We start from the raw sequence: 16023 nt of genomic DNA on the forward strand, positions 1-16023 counted from the left end.
TAATTGTATTGCAAAGTTATTGCAAATACGAAAGATACTAGTGAGAAAGTAGAATTAGTAAGTGGAGTGGTGTGCCTGCAATTAGTGAGATACTGACCGCTCAACGCATGTGTACAGCGTTGTATCTGACTTTCATATTGCAGGCGACACGATGCTTTACTAAGGGATATGGACTTGATGGTCACTCGGAACTTTTCAATTACTGTATATATAATTAATTAAATATATATATATATATACATGACAAAATTTCAAGATTAAAGATTATTTTACCATAAATGTTAAGAAAAAAGAAAAATCATAAAAAATCTGAAAGAAAAATTTGTCAAGTTCATCACTTGATATTTATTTATTAATCAATATGGTGTGTGTAAAGTGAGGTTAAATATGTAACTCTTGTAAATGGCTTAAAGGTTGAAACATGTAGAGTTTAAAAAATAATTTCAGGGTACTGAGTTAGTATGCTTTCTTTAATATTTATAATAGTAGCCCTTTATCCAAACAATTGTATAAATATATAGGCCTACTTATGAATTTGAACGGATGGTGATTTGGCCTCTGGAGACCTCAAAACAAAAAAGTAAATTGGTCTCGGGTCTAGGTCTTGCCATGAGACCTACGGTAATAACTTATTCCCTATATGGGAAATTCGCTAAAAAGTAAATGATCAAACATTTGCACAATAAAAAACATAACTGTAAACAATCCTACTTTGACAGTTCTCATTGTGTATTCTTTTTGCTGTTGCTTAAAGGGAAACGTATTTTACCAAATAGTTTTTTTATAAGTAATTTGAAGTATCAAAATATTCTAAAGTTAATTTTACTATTTATTGGAACTCATATTTTACTGTCCATTGGGGACCAAGACTAAACTTGATTTTATATAGCGATACATCGTATCCAATAAAAGTTTATTCTCTGCAATATGCAAGAACCTCCAGGCGACGCTCGGAACTCAGACCACTTGACGTATTGTCAACCATTCACTGGCCAAAGTTGAATTTTCACTGCCGTAGCTGTTTTTATATTTAGAGAATGTTTCTCTAAATATAAAAAAATATAAATAAAATATATTATAATCTATACTATTATATAAAAATCTAATGGTGTCTGTCTGTATGTGTGTTACTAATAGGTGCAAAAACTACTGAACCAACTGGGTTTAAATTTTACAAAAATATAGCTACCATACCAAGGACCATTATAGTACTATTCACATTTCGATACTGACCGTAGGCTTTGCCCCTTTGGCTTTAAAAGTTCTGAGGTGAACATTTTAAAAGTAAATATTGATTGGTATCCATGGATGCGATGAGAACACTAACAATGTTTGTTTACATTTGTTTTGACATTTAAATGTAAACAAGAAGAACTGCTAAACTGCATCTTTCATAATTTCAGACAGCTGATACAAAGAAATTAAATATAATATTTTCCATAACTATGAGGTAAGTTTATTTTAATCTAACCTTTTATCATGGATTATTTATTCTAAAACTATGTCAAAGATTATAAAAAAATATTTTATAACCGTTGCTGTATCAACTCCGGCTCTGCTTTGGATTTTTTAAAGCGTCTTAGTTATGAAAATAATGTTATTGATATGTTTTCATGGAAACAGTATGAAAATTACAATTAGACTAGTAAAAATAGCTAAAAATTTACCTGTACCTAGAAGTAATTGTAATATAATTTCTGTCATTGGATTCTTATGTAAAAATGGATGAAAAAACCGATGGTGAAAAGTCTTATCACTCTACCGAGGTGCGTTGGCCTTGTATGAATGGTTTTTGAAAATGGCTACCGGAAATATTTATGTTTTTAGCCAATAAGTCCTAAATTATTACAGGTAGCTCAAATAAGTAAATAGTAAATTTTAAAAGATTAAATTGCGCAACTTTTGGTATATAATAAGTTACAAGTACTTACATTCTTACAAGACAATAATGTTGTCAAACAATTTTAATAATTTATTGTAATTCAGGGAAATTTTTAATCATGGATTTCAAGTTGGCAACAATGATTGTTTTGTACCAGCTGAGAGTTCTAATTGTTGTTGTTAATATTTCAACATGTTTCTAGTTTACTTTCATGTTCAGTAGAGATGTTTTAAATTCAATGAAATTTAAAATGTCAATAATAAATTAAAAGATATGTAATTAAGGGATATGAAGGTAAATCATGTATGTCAAAGTTTTATTCGAAGATTTAATAAGTTTTTCTCATATCAGCCTACACAAGATTTAAAAGTCATAACTTAAACATTTCTATTAAGGCTATAAAAGTTGAATTTTGTTTCTAAAAGCGAAAGTTGGCGGATGTGTAACTTATATGCAACAAATGTAAAGACTAAAATTCTATTTTGTGTCATCTTCCCGTTGCAAAGCACGGGTACACATCAGTTAGTATAATATTTAAAGTTTATAAAGTTTCTTTAAATAAAAATCAAGACAAATATGTTTCTCTGTGAAACATGTTTGTTTTAATTTTTATAGTAGTTATTGCTTTTTCTGGCTAGATGATAGAAATGTGGATAGTCCAGTTATTTTACTGGATAACTGAATAAGAGCATTACAAATTAATTTATTGACAAACACCTAGTATTGTTGAGAAGTTAACTTATATTTTGGTAAATAACTCTGAAAACGTTAGACAATGTTTATGCTTTCTTACATAGATTAATTTAATTAAGTGAAAACCCAAACCAATATTGCAGTGACTGTGCAGCATGTTAGAGGGAAATATAAACGTTAGACTTTTGGTAATTAAAATTGAAAAGTAAACAAAACATCACAAAATTTAATTCATTATCGGAATTTACATAATATGTCCAATAATTTATTGTAATTGTGAAATAGGGTACCTATTAGAGAAACTTAAGAAGAGAATGGAATTCGAAGAGCGAGTGGTACGCCTGCATTTCCAGCAATACCGACAGATCTACTTACATGTTCAGCGGTGTAGCCGGCTTGCGTATTGCAGGCGACACTAGTACTGGGAAATGGTGGATCACATAATCTGAGTTTACTATATAACAAGTACCAGGGGAGCGTGCTAAGGTTCAGTATAATTTGTTTTTATTGTAAAATTAACATAAAGGTATCTTACGTTTTATTTACAAACAATTTTGGCTTTTAATATTTAAATTTCAGTAAAATTTCAATTTATTATGGTACAAATTTTAACCTAGCAATCCACAAAACCTTAATCTATTTTACAGTCGATGGTAAAAATCACTCGTTTATAATAGCACTAGCCGTTACCCGCGGGCTTCGCCCCGTTTGGCTTCATGTGTATTAACATCGACAAACAGTATTAATAAAACTATTGATTGCCGTACCGGTTTTAGTGGTATTTCGAAAGGCTTTTCATGGTTACTTTGAAAAATTTGACTTAATTAACTGTCAAGGCAGAGCCCTAGTTGAGTATTAAAAACAAAGCTGACTATGTCGCTTAAACCTGTGGTTATATTGGCTCTGCGCATGAAAAACCCAGCTTAATTGGTTAATTAGTTTTCACGTCATTGACATACTCCAAAGAGTCATACAGTATCTATAATATTAGTTTCTTCCAATAAATTTTTTTTTCGGTAATTCACTAAAATTATTATTAACAAGCTAATCCGTTTACCAGAAATTTCTTTGTGGTAAAAACAAACACTATAGTTTTTAATTTTTAATTTTTAATACAAATTCTTGGTTAGAAGAAAATAAAGTCAATAAGTTGATGAATTATGCATTTAAAAAATGAAATCACCCTATTCGCACAATAACACGTGTGGTTTTTTATGTTTCTTCTTTATTCATGCTTGCGTACTAAGATACTACTCATAAGGTTAACATGATAAATTCCAGAGCCACAGGGGCGGAGCCCGAAAGTCCGATAAGAATAAAAACTACTTAAACTTTTCTAAAGAATCAGTTTACCAAATTTCAGCCTCCCAGGTAAAAGAGAAGTACTGTAGGAGAATTAGTGATGAGTGAGTGAGTGAGTGAGTCAGTTTGCATTTTATTGGTGTCATTAGATTAATTATTAAATAATTATACTGAATTCATGAAAGGTTGTGTATTTCTATTTTAACAAAAACTCAATCAAAATATCAAACAATAACACAAAACATATGTTGAACAATTACCATATGTTATTAACATATTAACTACTACTGTCATCCCTCCTTCACAAGTCCAAACTTTTTGGTTTTCTTCTAATCCTTTCCCCTCGTCTTACAACAGGAGCTGAGTCATTGTTTTGTAATTCTGACCTGGACGATTGACCTTTATTAATATCTTGGGAGATTCTGAATGACTTGTCTCTTCTTAGGAACCATCAGGCTCTGTCTTCCTCATATCACCGTATAGCTTCTCTCGTCTTTTAATTTTTTCTAGCTGCTTTGAAACGTTCTTTATGACCATCGGAATAAGGTGGTTGGTCGTAGATGGAAGTAGAGTCTTTGTCCTCCTACTCATCAGCCGCTGTACTGGGGAACCTAGGTTACCTCTTGGTGTGTTACGGTGATGAAGAAGTGCAAGATAAATATCTGACTGTTCTTCTTGACACTTGACAATTAAGTTTTTTCCTTCTTGGACATACCTCTCCGCTAGCCCGTTGGATCTTGGAAAATGAGGAGATGAAATTCTATGATTAAATTTCCATTCGGATACGAATTTAGTAAATTCTATAGAAGCAAAACATGGTCCTCCATCAGTTCTTAGTTCATCTGGAATACCATGAGTTGCAAAGTACTTTTTTAGGTGTGTAATAACAGTAATGCTACTTCTGTTCCTTAGATTTTCACACTCAAAATATCCTGAGTAACTATCAGCAACTACTAAGAAGTCTTTACCTCCACATTCAAAAACATCAGCTCCGATGAACTGCCATGGTCTCACTGGTACTGTTTCTTGAAGGATCACATCTTGAGGTTTATCTCGTTGATATTTGCTGCATACATTGCACCTTGCTACATATTGTTCAATATTTCTTTCCATATTAATCCAATATACATAGTCACGTGCTGTATTAATTGAACTTTGAACACATTTGTGAGGACGGTGAATATTCTGTAACACTTCAAGTTTCATTTCATCAGGTATAATCAAACGGCTTCCTTTAAACAAAAGACCATCATAGCAACTTAGTTCTTCTCTGAAAGTGAAATATTTGACCAATTCCTTGTCAACAGTGCTTCTTTCTTCGGGCCATTAATTCAATATCATTTCCTTCAATTTAGAAAGCTCTGTGCATTTTCCAACACTAGTTCTGATTCGAGAAACTGTATCAGAAGACATAGGAATTATCAACTGAATATCAAAGCTGTGAGGTTCATCATCTTGGTTGTCATTGTAGCAATCTCTACTCAAGGTGTCAGCCAGATGAAGCTCACAACCCCTCTTGTAGACAACTCTTGGTCGATATGGTAATATTTCCAAACACATTCTTTGGATTCTGGGAGGAGCGTCAGACAACGGTTTCTTAAAGATAGCTTCTAGAGGTTTATGATCGGATTCAATTATCAACTCCTTGCATCCCCATACATACTCATGAAACCTTTTGCAAGCAGTCAGTATTGCGAATGTCTCTTTTTCAAGTTGACTGTAGTTCTGTTGTGATTGAGTCAATGCTTTGGAATTATAAGCTACGGGCTGCCCAGATTGTAACATAACAGCACCTACTGCATAACTGCTTGAATCCACAGATAGAGTCACAGGAGAGTTAGGGTCATAGTAACGAAGCACAGGAGTTCTTTGCAGTTTTTGCTTTAACTTGTTGAATGCTTCTCGTTGTGGTGTATCCCAGAACCAGGCCACATTTTTCTCAGTGAGAACTCTTAGAGGTTGAGTATCAACCGAAACATCTGGTAGGCCTATAAACTTTGATAAGTATGTTATACAACCTAAAAATCTCTGAAGCTCAGACAAACATGTGGGTTCCTTCATTCTTGAAATGGCTGCTACTTTGTCAGGATCAGCTTGTAACCCTTGGTCTGAAACTATGTGACCAAGAAATTTCACCAACGGTTTGGCAAATATACACTTTTCTTTGTTAAGTGTAAGTCCTGATTCACTCAGCTTTGTCATTACTTCATTCGTTGTCTTTTGCAAGTCTCTTTCATTGTTACTGTGAATTAGTATATCATCCATTGAACACTCTACATTCTTAATTCCTTTGAGCAAGTCTGACATAATATACTGGAACACTTCAGGGGCCGATACCAAACCAAAGGGCATGCGTAAACAAGAGTAGCGCCCCCAAGGTGTTGAAAAAGTTAGCAGTTTGGATGTTCTCTTCGTAACTTTTATCTGCCAGAACCCTTTTTTACAGTCTAGGATGGTGAATAAAGTAGAACCATTTAATCTTGCTGAGATGTCCTCTAATGTAGCCAATGGGTAATGTCTACGCTTTACATTTTTGTTAAGATCAGTTGGGTCAATGCAAAGACGTATTTTGTCTCTTTGTTGGACTATGACCATAGAAGACACACAAGGAGTAGGCTCACTTACTGGAGTAATAATCTTGTCTTTTACCATTTGGTCGAGTTCTGCTTTCACTGCGTCACGTATTGGATGAGGTATTCGCCTGGGTGGGTGTATTTTGAAACTAGGATTTTCCACAAGATCAATGTCATACTCAAATGACTTTAAACACCCTATTCCATCATATAAGCCACTTATAGACTGATCAATTATACCAGCAATCCGTTTGACGAACCCTAGTGTTTCACATGATACTCTTCCTAATATTGATTGATGCCCATTAGGAACTATTACAAACAAGACAGTGTCTTTATGAGACTTTTTGGTTACAACTGGACAAATTGCTTCACCCAAAACTGGCGTTTTTTGGTTGTTAAAAGAAACAAGGCATTTAGTTGCAGAAGGTACAATGTTAAGATTACAAGCTAGCGCCAAATCTTGGGAAATAACATTGCACTGAGCCCCAGTATCTAATTTAAACTGCACAGTTTTGTTATTTGGCAATTTTAAGGGTTCTGTCCAATCTTGATTCTTGACTGGGTTAGAGATGCAATCAACATGCAACGGATAATCAGAATCTTCATTCTCTACAACCTCTAAAACATCAGTATTTTTACTCTTGCTAGGGAGATTCTTTCGAGTTTTACACATCTTAGCAAAATGACCTTTAGTCAAGCATTGATTGCAAGTTCGATTAAAAGCTGGACATTGGCCTCTAGAGTGTTGTAAACCACAACGTTTACAGTCAAAGACTGAATTTTGTAACGTAGGCCTAGAAAAGGAATCATCCCTTATTTTAACGACATTAACATTTTTAGGGCTGTCAGAGGATATTTCTGCTAGTTGTTTCTTAGCTTGTTCATGTGCCCTACACTTAGTAATTGCATCATCTAGGGTAAGCTTATCAGTAGAAAGTAACTTTTCCCTTAAGCTAGAATCTGATACGCCAATTACTATTCTATCTCTAATCAAACTGTTTTTTAGCTGCTCAAAATTACAAGAATTAGCTTGGTTAACCAATTTTGTAAAAAATTCTTCAAAACTTTGATGGGTTTCTTGGGTGATTTTGTTGAACAAAAATCGCTCAAATACTTCATTAGATTTACCAACAAAAAACTTATCAAATCGTTGAACAACTTCATCTAATTCAATATCTTCATCATCAATGAAACCAAAACTGTTATATATATCTATAACATCTGGGCCTAAACTAGACATAAATGATGCTACCTGTACTGCTTTTGATTTCCTATCAAATGGCCAGAAGCTGTGTAGTACCAGTTCCACTGTTGCTTCCATTTCTTCCAAGAAGGAGCCATCTGAGTACTTGAAACCACAAGACATTTTGGTGGTTTTACATTATTATCCTTGTCTTCTGTATGGTTTGTATGGATATCATCATCTTCCTTAAAGGCATACCTTTTATTTCTATTCCGTGTGGGTTTCGGCACCATGTCATTAGATTAATTATTAAATAATTATACTGAATTCATGAAAGGTTGTGTATTTCTATTTTAACAAAAACTCAATCAAAATATCAAACAATAACACAAAACATATGTTGAACAATTACCATATGTTATTAACATATTAACTACTACTGTCAATAGGTATAGATACACTTGCATAAACATATAGTACAACTAGCTGTAACCCGCGGGCTTTGCCCCGTTTAACTTCTTTATTTTCAAGATTATCTCGTTTGCATGGCTTAATCACGTCCTGGTTGAAGTTTGTTCGCTACGCTCACTCGCCTTTAGGTTGGAGCTCGTTCGCTACACTCACTCACCTTTAGGTTGTAGCTCGTTCGTTGCGCTCACTTGCCTTCAGGTTAGCTCGTTCGCTACGCTAACTCGCCTCCAGGTTGAAGTTCGTTCGCTACGCTCACTCACCTTTTGGTTGCAAATTAGCTGTTGTCATAAATGTAAAAGAAATAATAGTGCTGCACCCTGTTGGTAATCCTTGTAACTTTAATGCTATTGAACATCATAGAAAAGAACCAACTTGTTTAATTGAAACAGCTGTTAAGATTCAATAATTCCATTTCTCATAAGGTTAACATAGGAAACTCCAGAGCCACTGGGGCGGAGCCCGAAAGGATTTTTGAAATAATATTATGCCTATATGTTAATTGGGAATGTGAGCTATCATCATGCCAAATTTCAGCCCAATCCGACCAGTATTTTTCGCGTTCACTTGTCACAAACATAAATCCATACATCCAAACTTTCTCATTTATAATATTAGTAGGATAAACATATGTTAAACATACAAAATAGTACAATTAAAAAATGTGTATTTTTAGATGGACTACATTTTGTATATTTACATATTTTATTTCTAACTAGCTGTAACCCGCGGGCTTTGCCCCGTTTAACTTCTTAATTTTCAAGATTATCTCGTTCGCATGGCTCAATCACGTCCTGGTTGAAGTTTGTTCGCTACGCTCACTCACCTTTAGGTTGGAGCTCGTTCGCTACGCTCACTCACCTTTAGGTTGGAGCTCGTTCGCTACGCTCACTCACCTTTAGGTTGGAGCTCGTTCGCTGCGCTCACTTGCCTTCAGGTTAGCTCGTTCGCTACGCTAACTCGCCTCCAGGTTGAAGTTCGTTCGCTACGCTCACTCACCTTTTGGTTGCAAATTAGCTGTTGTCATAAATGTAAAAGAAATAATAGTGCTGCACCCTGTTGGTAATCCTTGTAACTTTAATGCTATTGAACATCATAGAACAGAACCAACTTGTTTAAGAAACAGCTGTTAAGATTCAATAATTCCATTTCTCATAAGGTTAACATGGGAAACTCCAGAGCCACTGGGGCGGAACCCGAAAGGATTTTTGAAATAAATAAGAATATGCCTATATGTTAATCGGGAATGTGAGCTATCATCATGCCAAATTTCAGCCCAATCCGACCAGTATTTTTCGCGTTCACTTGTCACAAACATACATCCATACATCCATACATCCATACATCCATCCATACATCCATACATCCAAACTTTCTCATTTATAATATTAGTAGGATAATAAAGTCACTATAGCCAGAAATACAGAAATATGCCGCCATATTCCAATATGGCGACCATAGCACAGCTTCAATTTTAGGGGACTTTTAGTATGTACTTTTAAGTATGTTCAAAAGGAAGGCACACCCTACATCGTGTGCTAATTTTTTTAGGTTTATGGAATTTTTCGCTTATTTTTACTGCACTAATAGTTTTGTTAGTTTGTTTTAATTAAAACAACTGGGTCAGTGGTGGTCTGGAAATATTTTTGAATAATTAGGAGTAAAGATCTATGCTCTAAAATGGAATGTCGTTTAATACACAAGTGACTATTATGACAGTTTTGAACAACATTATGCATTTTTACCTATGTCAATTATAAAAATAATTCAAGTTAATAATTCAAGATTGTATTGTATCTTCTTGTACCTATAAAATGCAAAGACCTAGCTGACTGACTGACTCACTCATCACTAATTCTCCTACTTCCCATTTACCCGTGAAGACTGAAATTGGGTACACTGATTATTTATGGAAATACTCATCTTTTATTTTATATTCTCCTAGGACTCTGCCCTGATAGCTTATTAAGTCCAACGTTGTTTTTCGAAGTAACCATGAAAAGCCACTCGAAATGCCACCCAACCCGGTGGGGTAATCAATAGTTTTATTTATTATGAAGACAAACGGGGTATAAGCCTAGTTTTTTTTTATCGTTTAGTTTTACATCTATCTATATATATAATTCTGTAAGACCAAATTTTTACCAGAAAATTGTGGACGTCTGGTAAGTCGCAGAAAAGTGGGAGGGGTCTTAAATTAAAGGTCTTGACCCCAGGGACTCGGGAAAAATAGCAGAATTCCCATAAAGTTACCAGAAAACGAGTTATAACGTAAAATATCCACCATAAGAAATGCATGGGGACTGAAAAACGTATGCATTCTATCAGCTGTTACTTATTTATTTGCAATGTTTACATTGATTCCGAAAGTCAATGTTGGTAAACAATGTTTCAAAATGAATTGTGTTTAATTTTTTGTTTTTCGTTTTTATATTGAGCGAAGTAACTAGACAGGGTATGGAAAGACCTGCAAGACGTGGAAGAGTGTCCAGGAATTCAACAGACTTCAGAAATGCAAAAGAGAACGTCATGTAGGGCCTAACTGTGAAAGAAATCCAGAAGCTGTTTTACAACCTGTCTTTAGAAGAACGCTGGAAAATGAGTTGAGTGTTGTTTCTCACAATCTAGGTCCTCTTGCATGCATTGTGGCGCTTTTCACTTCGCAGAGGAGGCCACAAATGGACATTTCAACGCATGTTGCCATAATGGACATGCCACAACCACAATTAAAGGACGAACTAAATGAACTGTTTTTACATGATTCAAACTTCATAAACAACATGAGGCTAATAATAATAATAATAATAAGGCTTTACAACAGTCCAATGGCTTTTGCGTCGCTTTCCGCTACACAAAAAGAGATTCCGGGAAATGGGCCTTACTGTCTTAAAATTCAGGGACAAATTCATAGATATATTTCTGACTTACTACTGCGAAATGGGGAGTTTCCTTCATAATAATTAATAATAATTTTAACATTTGGTTCTCAAAATGAAAACTATAACAGAATTCGTAGGATTACAAAAAATCTTTAATTTTGAAGTAGAAAAGATGTGCAATGTTTGGCTGTATGATTTCAGCTCTGATTCGTCGTTCTCCGGACTCAGGCCAAACCGTGGGCACGTTTCCATTTGTTAATAGGCCTATGTTGTGTTATTGATTTAGTCATTATTTTACATTTGTATTTCATTGACACATCAGAAGCAACTAATATACGACTCCAACGGAAGGTAAACCAAGATATAAAACAAGAAACACTGTTAATTTTAAGTAACATAAAACTGATAACTTTAAAAACATATTTCGAATATTTGTCTTTTTATATATGTTTTTTATTGTAGTCTAAATTAGGGGCTACGGCCCCTACAGGCCACTAGTAAAACGTATAATCTTTCGTTGGAACTCAATACCAGATAACTAGCGTAGGCTAATTACTTTCATCTCAATATCTTGAATATAGTATTTTCAAGAGGGAGGCATCCTTATTTAACCTTAACATTTTTCGTTCAATTGGGCCTCGGCTCTCGCAATTTTGTAAATTTATTAAGCAATTAATGTATGAGTCGGTACAATACAAGAATGAACTGTACTGATGAATGTTTTTGGTGGCCCCGAGACACGAACCAACGACATCGCTGCTGCTGCCTTCCGTGGCGCTGCCGACTAGGCCGAGCCAACGACGCCCAACATTATTGCTGATTTCCATTTTTAGATGGATTTGAAGAAGGAATCAAGAAGTAAGGATGTGGAAAGAAGGGTCTAATGGGATTGAACTAGAGGTCGAGATTTAAAAATAAGGATTTGTAGGTAGGTGTTTAGAGTTAGGAGGTAGGAGTCATGAAAAAGGGAGGTGGAAGTAGATTTTCTGAAGCAGAGATTTGTAAGTTGTATTTGCAGTTAGGAGACTTGAGGTAAGGGGAAGTAGGGATGTCTAAGCAAGGATTTCTTAAAAAGAAAGGTTTTAGAGTACCAAGAGGTAGGGTTGTGGAGGTAGAGATTTGTAAGCAGGGATATGTATGTAGGTGAATCGATGAACTGAGCCACCGACTCTACATTAGTTCCCGGGTTTTGTATCCAGAAAAACACAGTTGGTCAATAATCATTATTTTACAATTACACATAGTCTACTAAATTTGCTGAAGAGTTTCTGACTTACCTAAGATCGGAGGATGCGTCCACTAGCAGTCTCACACAGTCCAGACATCCCCGGGCCGCGGCGTAGTGCAGCGCCAACGCGCCGTTACAGGAACGCTCCAGAGCTGGCATGTTGACGTCCTTCATCCAACGTAACACTCGACCGTACCTAGGACAACACAGTAGTTGAGTAGAGATATGTCATACACTAGCAGTCTCACACAGTCCAGACATCCCCGGGCCGCGGCGTAGTGCAGCGCCAACGCGCCGTTACAGGAACGCTCCAGAGCTGGCATGTTGACGTCCTTCATCCAACGTAACACTCGACCGTACCTGGGACAACACAGTAGTTGAGTACAGATATGTCATACACTAGCAGTCTCACACAGTCCAGACATCCCCGGGCCGCGGCGTAGTGCAGCGCCAACGCGCCGTTACAGGAACGCTCCAGAGCTGGCATGTTGACGTCCTTCATCCAACGTAACACTCGACCGTACCTAGGACAACACAGTAGTTGAGTACAGATATGTCATACACTAGCAGTCTCACACAGTCCAGACATCCCCGGGCCGCGGCGTAGTGCAGCGCCAACGCGCCGTTACAGGAACGCTCCAGAGCTGGCATGTTGACGTCCTTCATCCAACGTAACACTCGACCGTACCTGGGACAACACAGTAGTTGAGTACAGATATGTCATACACTAGCAGTCTCACACAGTCCAGACATCCCCGGGCCAAGGCGTAGTGCAGCGCCAACGCGCCGTTACAGGAACGCTCCAGAGCTGGCATGTTGACGTCCTTCATCCAACGTAACACTCGACCGTACCTGGGACAACACAGTAGTTGAGTACAGATATGTCATACACTAGCAGTCTCACACAGTCCAGACATCCCCGGGCCGCGGCGTAGTGCAGTGCCAACGCGCCGTTACAGGAACGCTCCAGAGCTGGCATGTTGACGTCCTTCATCCAACGTAACACTCGACCGTACCTGGGACAACACAGTAGTTGAGTACAGATATGTCATACACTAGCAGTCTCACACAGTCCAGACATCCCCGGGCCGCGGCGTAGTGCAGTGCCAACGCGCCGTTACAGGAACGCTCCAGAGCTGGCATGTTGACGTCCTTCATCCAACGTAACACTCGACCGTACCTGGGACAACACAGTAGTTGAGTACAGATATGTCATACACTAGCAGTCTCACACAGTCCAGACATCCCCGGGCCGCGGCGTAGTGCAGCGCCAACGCGCCGTTACAGGAACGCTCCAGAGCTGGCATGTTGACGTCCTTCATCCAACGTAACACTCGACCGTACCTGGGACAACACAGTAGTTGAGTACAGATATGTCATACACTAGCAGTCTCACACAGTCCAGACATCCCTGGGCCGCGGCGTAGTGCAGCGCCAACGCGCCGTTACAGGAACGCTCCAGAGCTGGCATGTTGACGTCCTTCATCCAACGTAACACTCGACCGTACCTGGGACAACACAGTAGTTGAGTACAGATATGTCATACACTAGCAGTCTCACACAGTCCAGACATCCCCGGGCCGCGGCGTAGTGCAGTGCCAACGCGCCGTTACAGGAACGCTCCAGAGCTGGCATGTTGACGTCCTTCATCCAACGTAACACTCGACCGTACCTAGGACAACACAGTAGTTGAGTAGAGATATGTCATACACTAGCAGTATCACACAGTCCAGACATCCCCGGGCCGCGGCGTAGTGCAGCGCCAACGCGCCGTTACAGGAACGCTCCAGAGCTGGCATGTTGACGTCCTTCATCCAACGTAACACTCGACCGTACCTGGGACAACACAGTAGTTGAGTAGAGATATGTCATATACTAGCAGTATCACACAGTCCAGACATCCCCGGGCCGCGGCGTAGTGCAGCGCCAACGCGCCGTTACAGGAACGCTCCAGAGCTGGCATGTTGACGTCCTTCATCCAACGTAACACTCGACCGTACCTGGGACAACACAGTAGTTGAGTAGAGATATGTCATACACTAGCAGTATCACACAGTCCGGACATCCCCGGGCCGCGGCGTAGTGCAGCGCCAACGCGCCGTTACAGGAACGCACCAGAGCTGGCATGTTGACGTCCTTCATCCAACGTAACACTCGACCGTACCTAGGACAACACAGTAGTTGAGTAGAGATATGTCATACACTAGCAGTATCACACAGTCCAGACATCCCCGGGCCGCGGCGTAGTGCAGCGCCAACGCGCCGTTACAGGAACGCTCCAGAGCTGGCATGTTGACGTCCTTCATCCAACGTAACACTCGACCGTACCTAGGACAACACAGTAGTTGAGTAGAGATATGTCATACACTAGCAGTATCACACAGTCCGGACATCCCCGGGCCGCGGCGTAGTGCAGCGCCAACGCGCCGTTACAGGAACGCTCCAGAGCTGGCATGTTGACGTCCTTCATCCAACGTAACACTCGACCGTACCTAGGACAACACAGTAGTTGAGTAGAGATATGTCATATACTAGCAGTATCACACAGTCCAGACATCCCCGGGCCGCGGCGTAGTGCAGCGCCAACGCGCCGTTACAGGAACGCTCCAGAGCTGGCATGTTGACGTCCTTCATCCAACGTAACACTCGACCGTACCTGGGACAACACAGTAGTTGAGTAGAGATATGTCATACACTAGCAGTATCACACAGTCCGGACATCCCCGGGCCGCGGCGTAGTGCAGCGCCAACGCGCCGTTACAGGAACGCACCAGAGCTGGCATGTTGACGTCCTTCATCCAACGTAACACTCGACCGTACCTAGGACAACACAGTAGTTGAGTAGAGATATGTCATACACTAGCAGTATCACACAGTCCAGACATCCCCGGGCCGCGGCGTAGTGCAGCGCCAACGCGCCGTTACAGGAACGCTCCAGAGCTGGCATGTTGACGTCCTTCATCCAACGTAACACTCGACCGTACCTAGGACAACACAGTAGTAGAGTCACAACCAGCGCGTGGCCATCAAAGTACAGTAGGGGGTTTTCAGTAAGTTGCATGTTTGGTAGGAGTCCCTATCTACAGGACCCCACACTCTGAGGGCACCTATGTTTCCACTCTCTCTAAAATATCATACTATTGTTACCAACCGAGATGGGGTGTGTGTGTTTTAACCCGAATATGAGAGAAGAATGTGTAGAAAGAAGTGAGGTACTGCGTAGCTTACTGCATGAGATCAACTGTTTCATTAGCCAAACCAAGACCATAACAGCCCAATGATTAAGGGCAGTAGTTTGGTTCACTTCCGAACCATCAAAAAGCCACAACTAACCTTTCTCAGGATCGAATGTTATCCTCCATTCCTCCGATGGAAATGGAAGTTCAGCCAAGTGTTGCTAAACATCTAACAGAACTGCCGTTCTTAGCGCCGCGAAGCCCAGGACAATATATTAAAGCGAGGCCCTTTATTTGTTTTAATCCCCCCTATCCCCCTTTTTTCCCCCTCCAGCCATAAGTTACCCCCTCTGCAACAATATAGTTTACCTACATTGTCAGGGCCTGTGATAACTAATCAGACCCGACATCACCAACTTCAACTTGAGTCTTATAAATGTATTGCAAAGCACCAAAACATTACAGCAGAAGAAATCAATAACTAACACAATAAACGTCATTTTGTATTGGAAGGCAAACAATACAAAAACCGCTAAAACCATAGACAAATCATCAAATCTTGTTTAAAGTCAAACTAGCTGGCCCACGCCCAAGGTTTCTCGTCATGACGAACATTTTATGTATTATGGTTTATGG

The 16023-nt window shown here is 39.0% G+C and overlaps 1 protein-coding gene across 1 annotated transcript in view; it reads right to left on the minus strand.

Annotated features, from left to right (window-relative positions):
* Positions 1-14666, minus strand: part of LOC128989064 (espin) — a 94222-nt gene extending 79556 nt beyond the window's left edge. The window contains exons 1-15 of the mRNA XM_054410920.1: positions 14578-14666; positions 14414-14539; positions 14250-14375; positions 14143-14211; positions 13922-14047; positions 13758-13883; positions 13594-13719; positions 13430-13555; positions 13266-13391; positions 13102-13227; positions 12938-13063; positions 12774-12899; positions 12610-12735; positions 12446-12571; positions 12261-12407 (exon numbers count right to left, since the gene is read on the minus strand). Of these exons, the coding sequence (XP_054266895.1) occupies positions 12261-12407; positions 12446-12571; positions 12610-12735; positions 12774-12899; positions 12938-13063; positions 13102-13227; positions 13266-13391; positions 13430-13555; positions 13594-13719; positions 13758-13883; positions 13922-14047; positions 14143-14211; positions 14250-14375; positions 14414-14539; positions 14578-14666 (1817 nt within the window). The remainder of the gene's footprint in view (positions 1-12260; positions 12408-12445; positions 12572-12609; positions 12736-12773; positions 12900-12937; positions 13064-13101; positions 13228-13265; positions 13392-13429; positions 13556-13593; positions 13720-13757; positions 13884-13921; positions 14048-14142; positions 14212-14249; positions 14376-14413; positions 14540-14577) is intronic.
* Positions 14667-16023: the final 1357 nt, after the last annotated feature.

The sequence above is a fragment of the Macrosteles quadrilineatus genome, unplaced genomic scaffold (genome assembly GCF_028750875.1).
Source record: "Macrosteles quadrilineatus isolate MER2022 unplaced genomic scaffold, UCM_ALF_1.0 Scaffold_3__2_contigs__length_128488019, whole genome shotgun sequence".
Lineage (NCBI taxonomy): Eukaryota > Metazoa > Arthropoda > Insecta > Hemiptera > Cicadellidae > Macrosteles > Macrosteles quadrilineatus.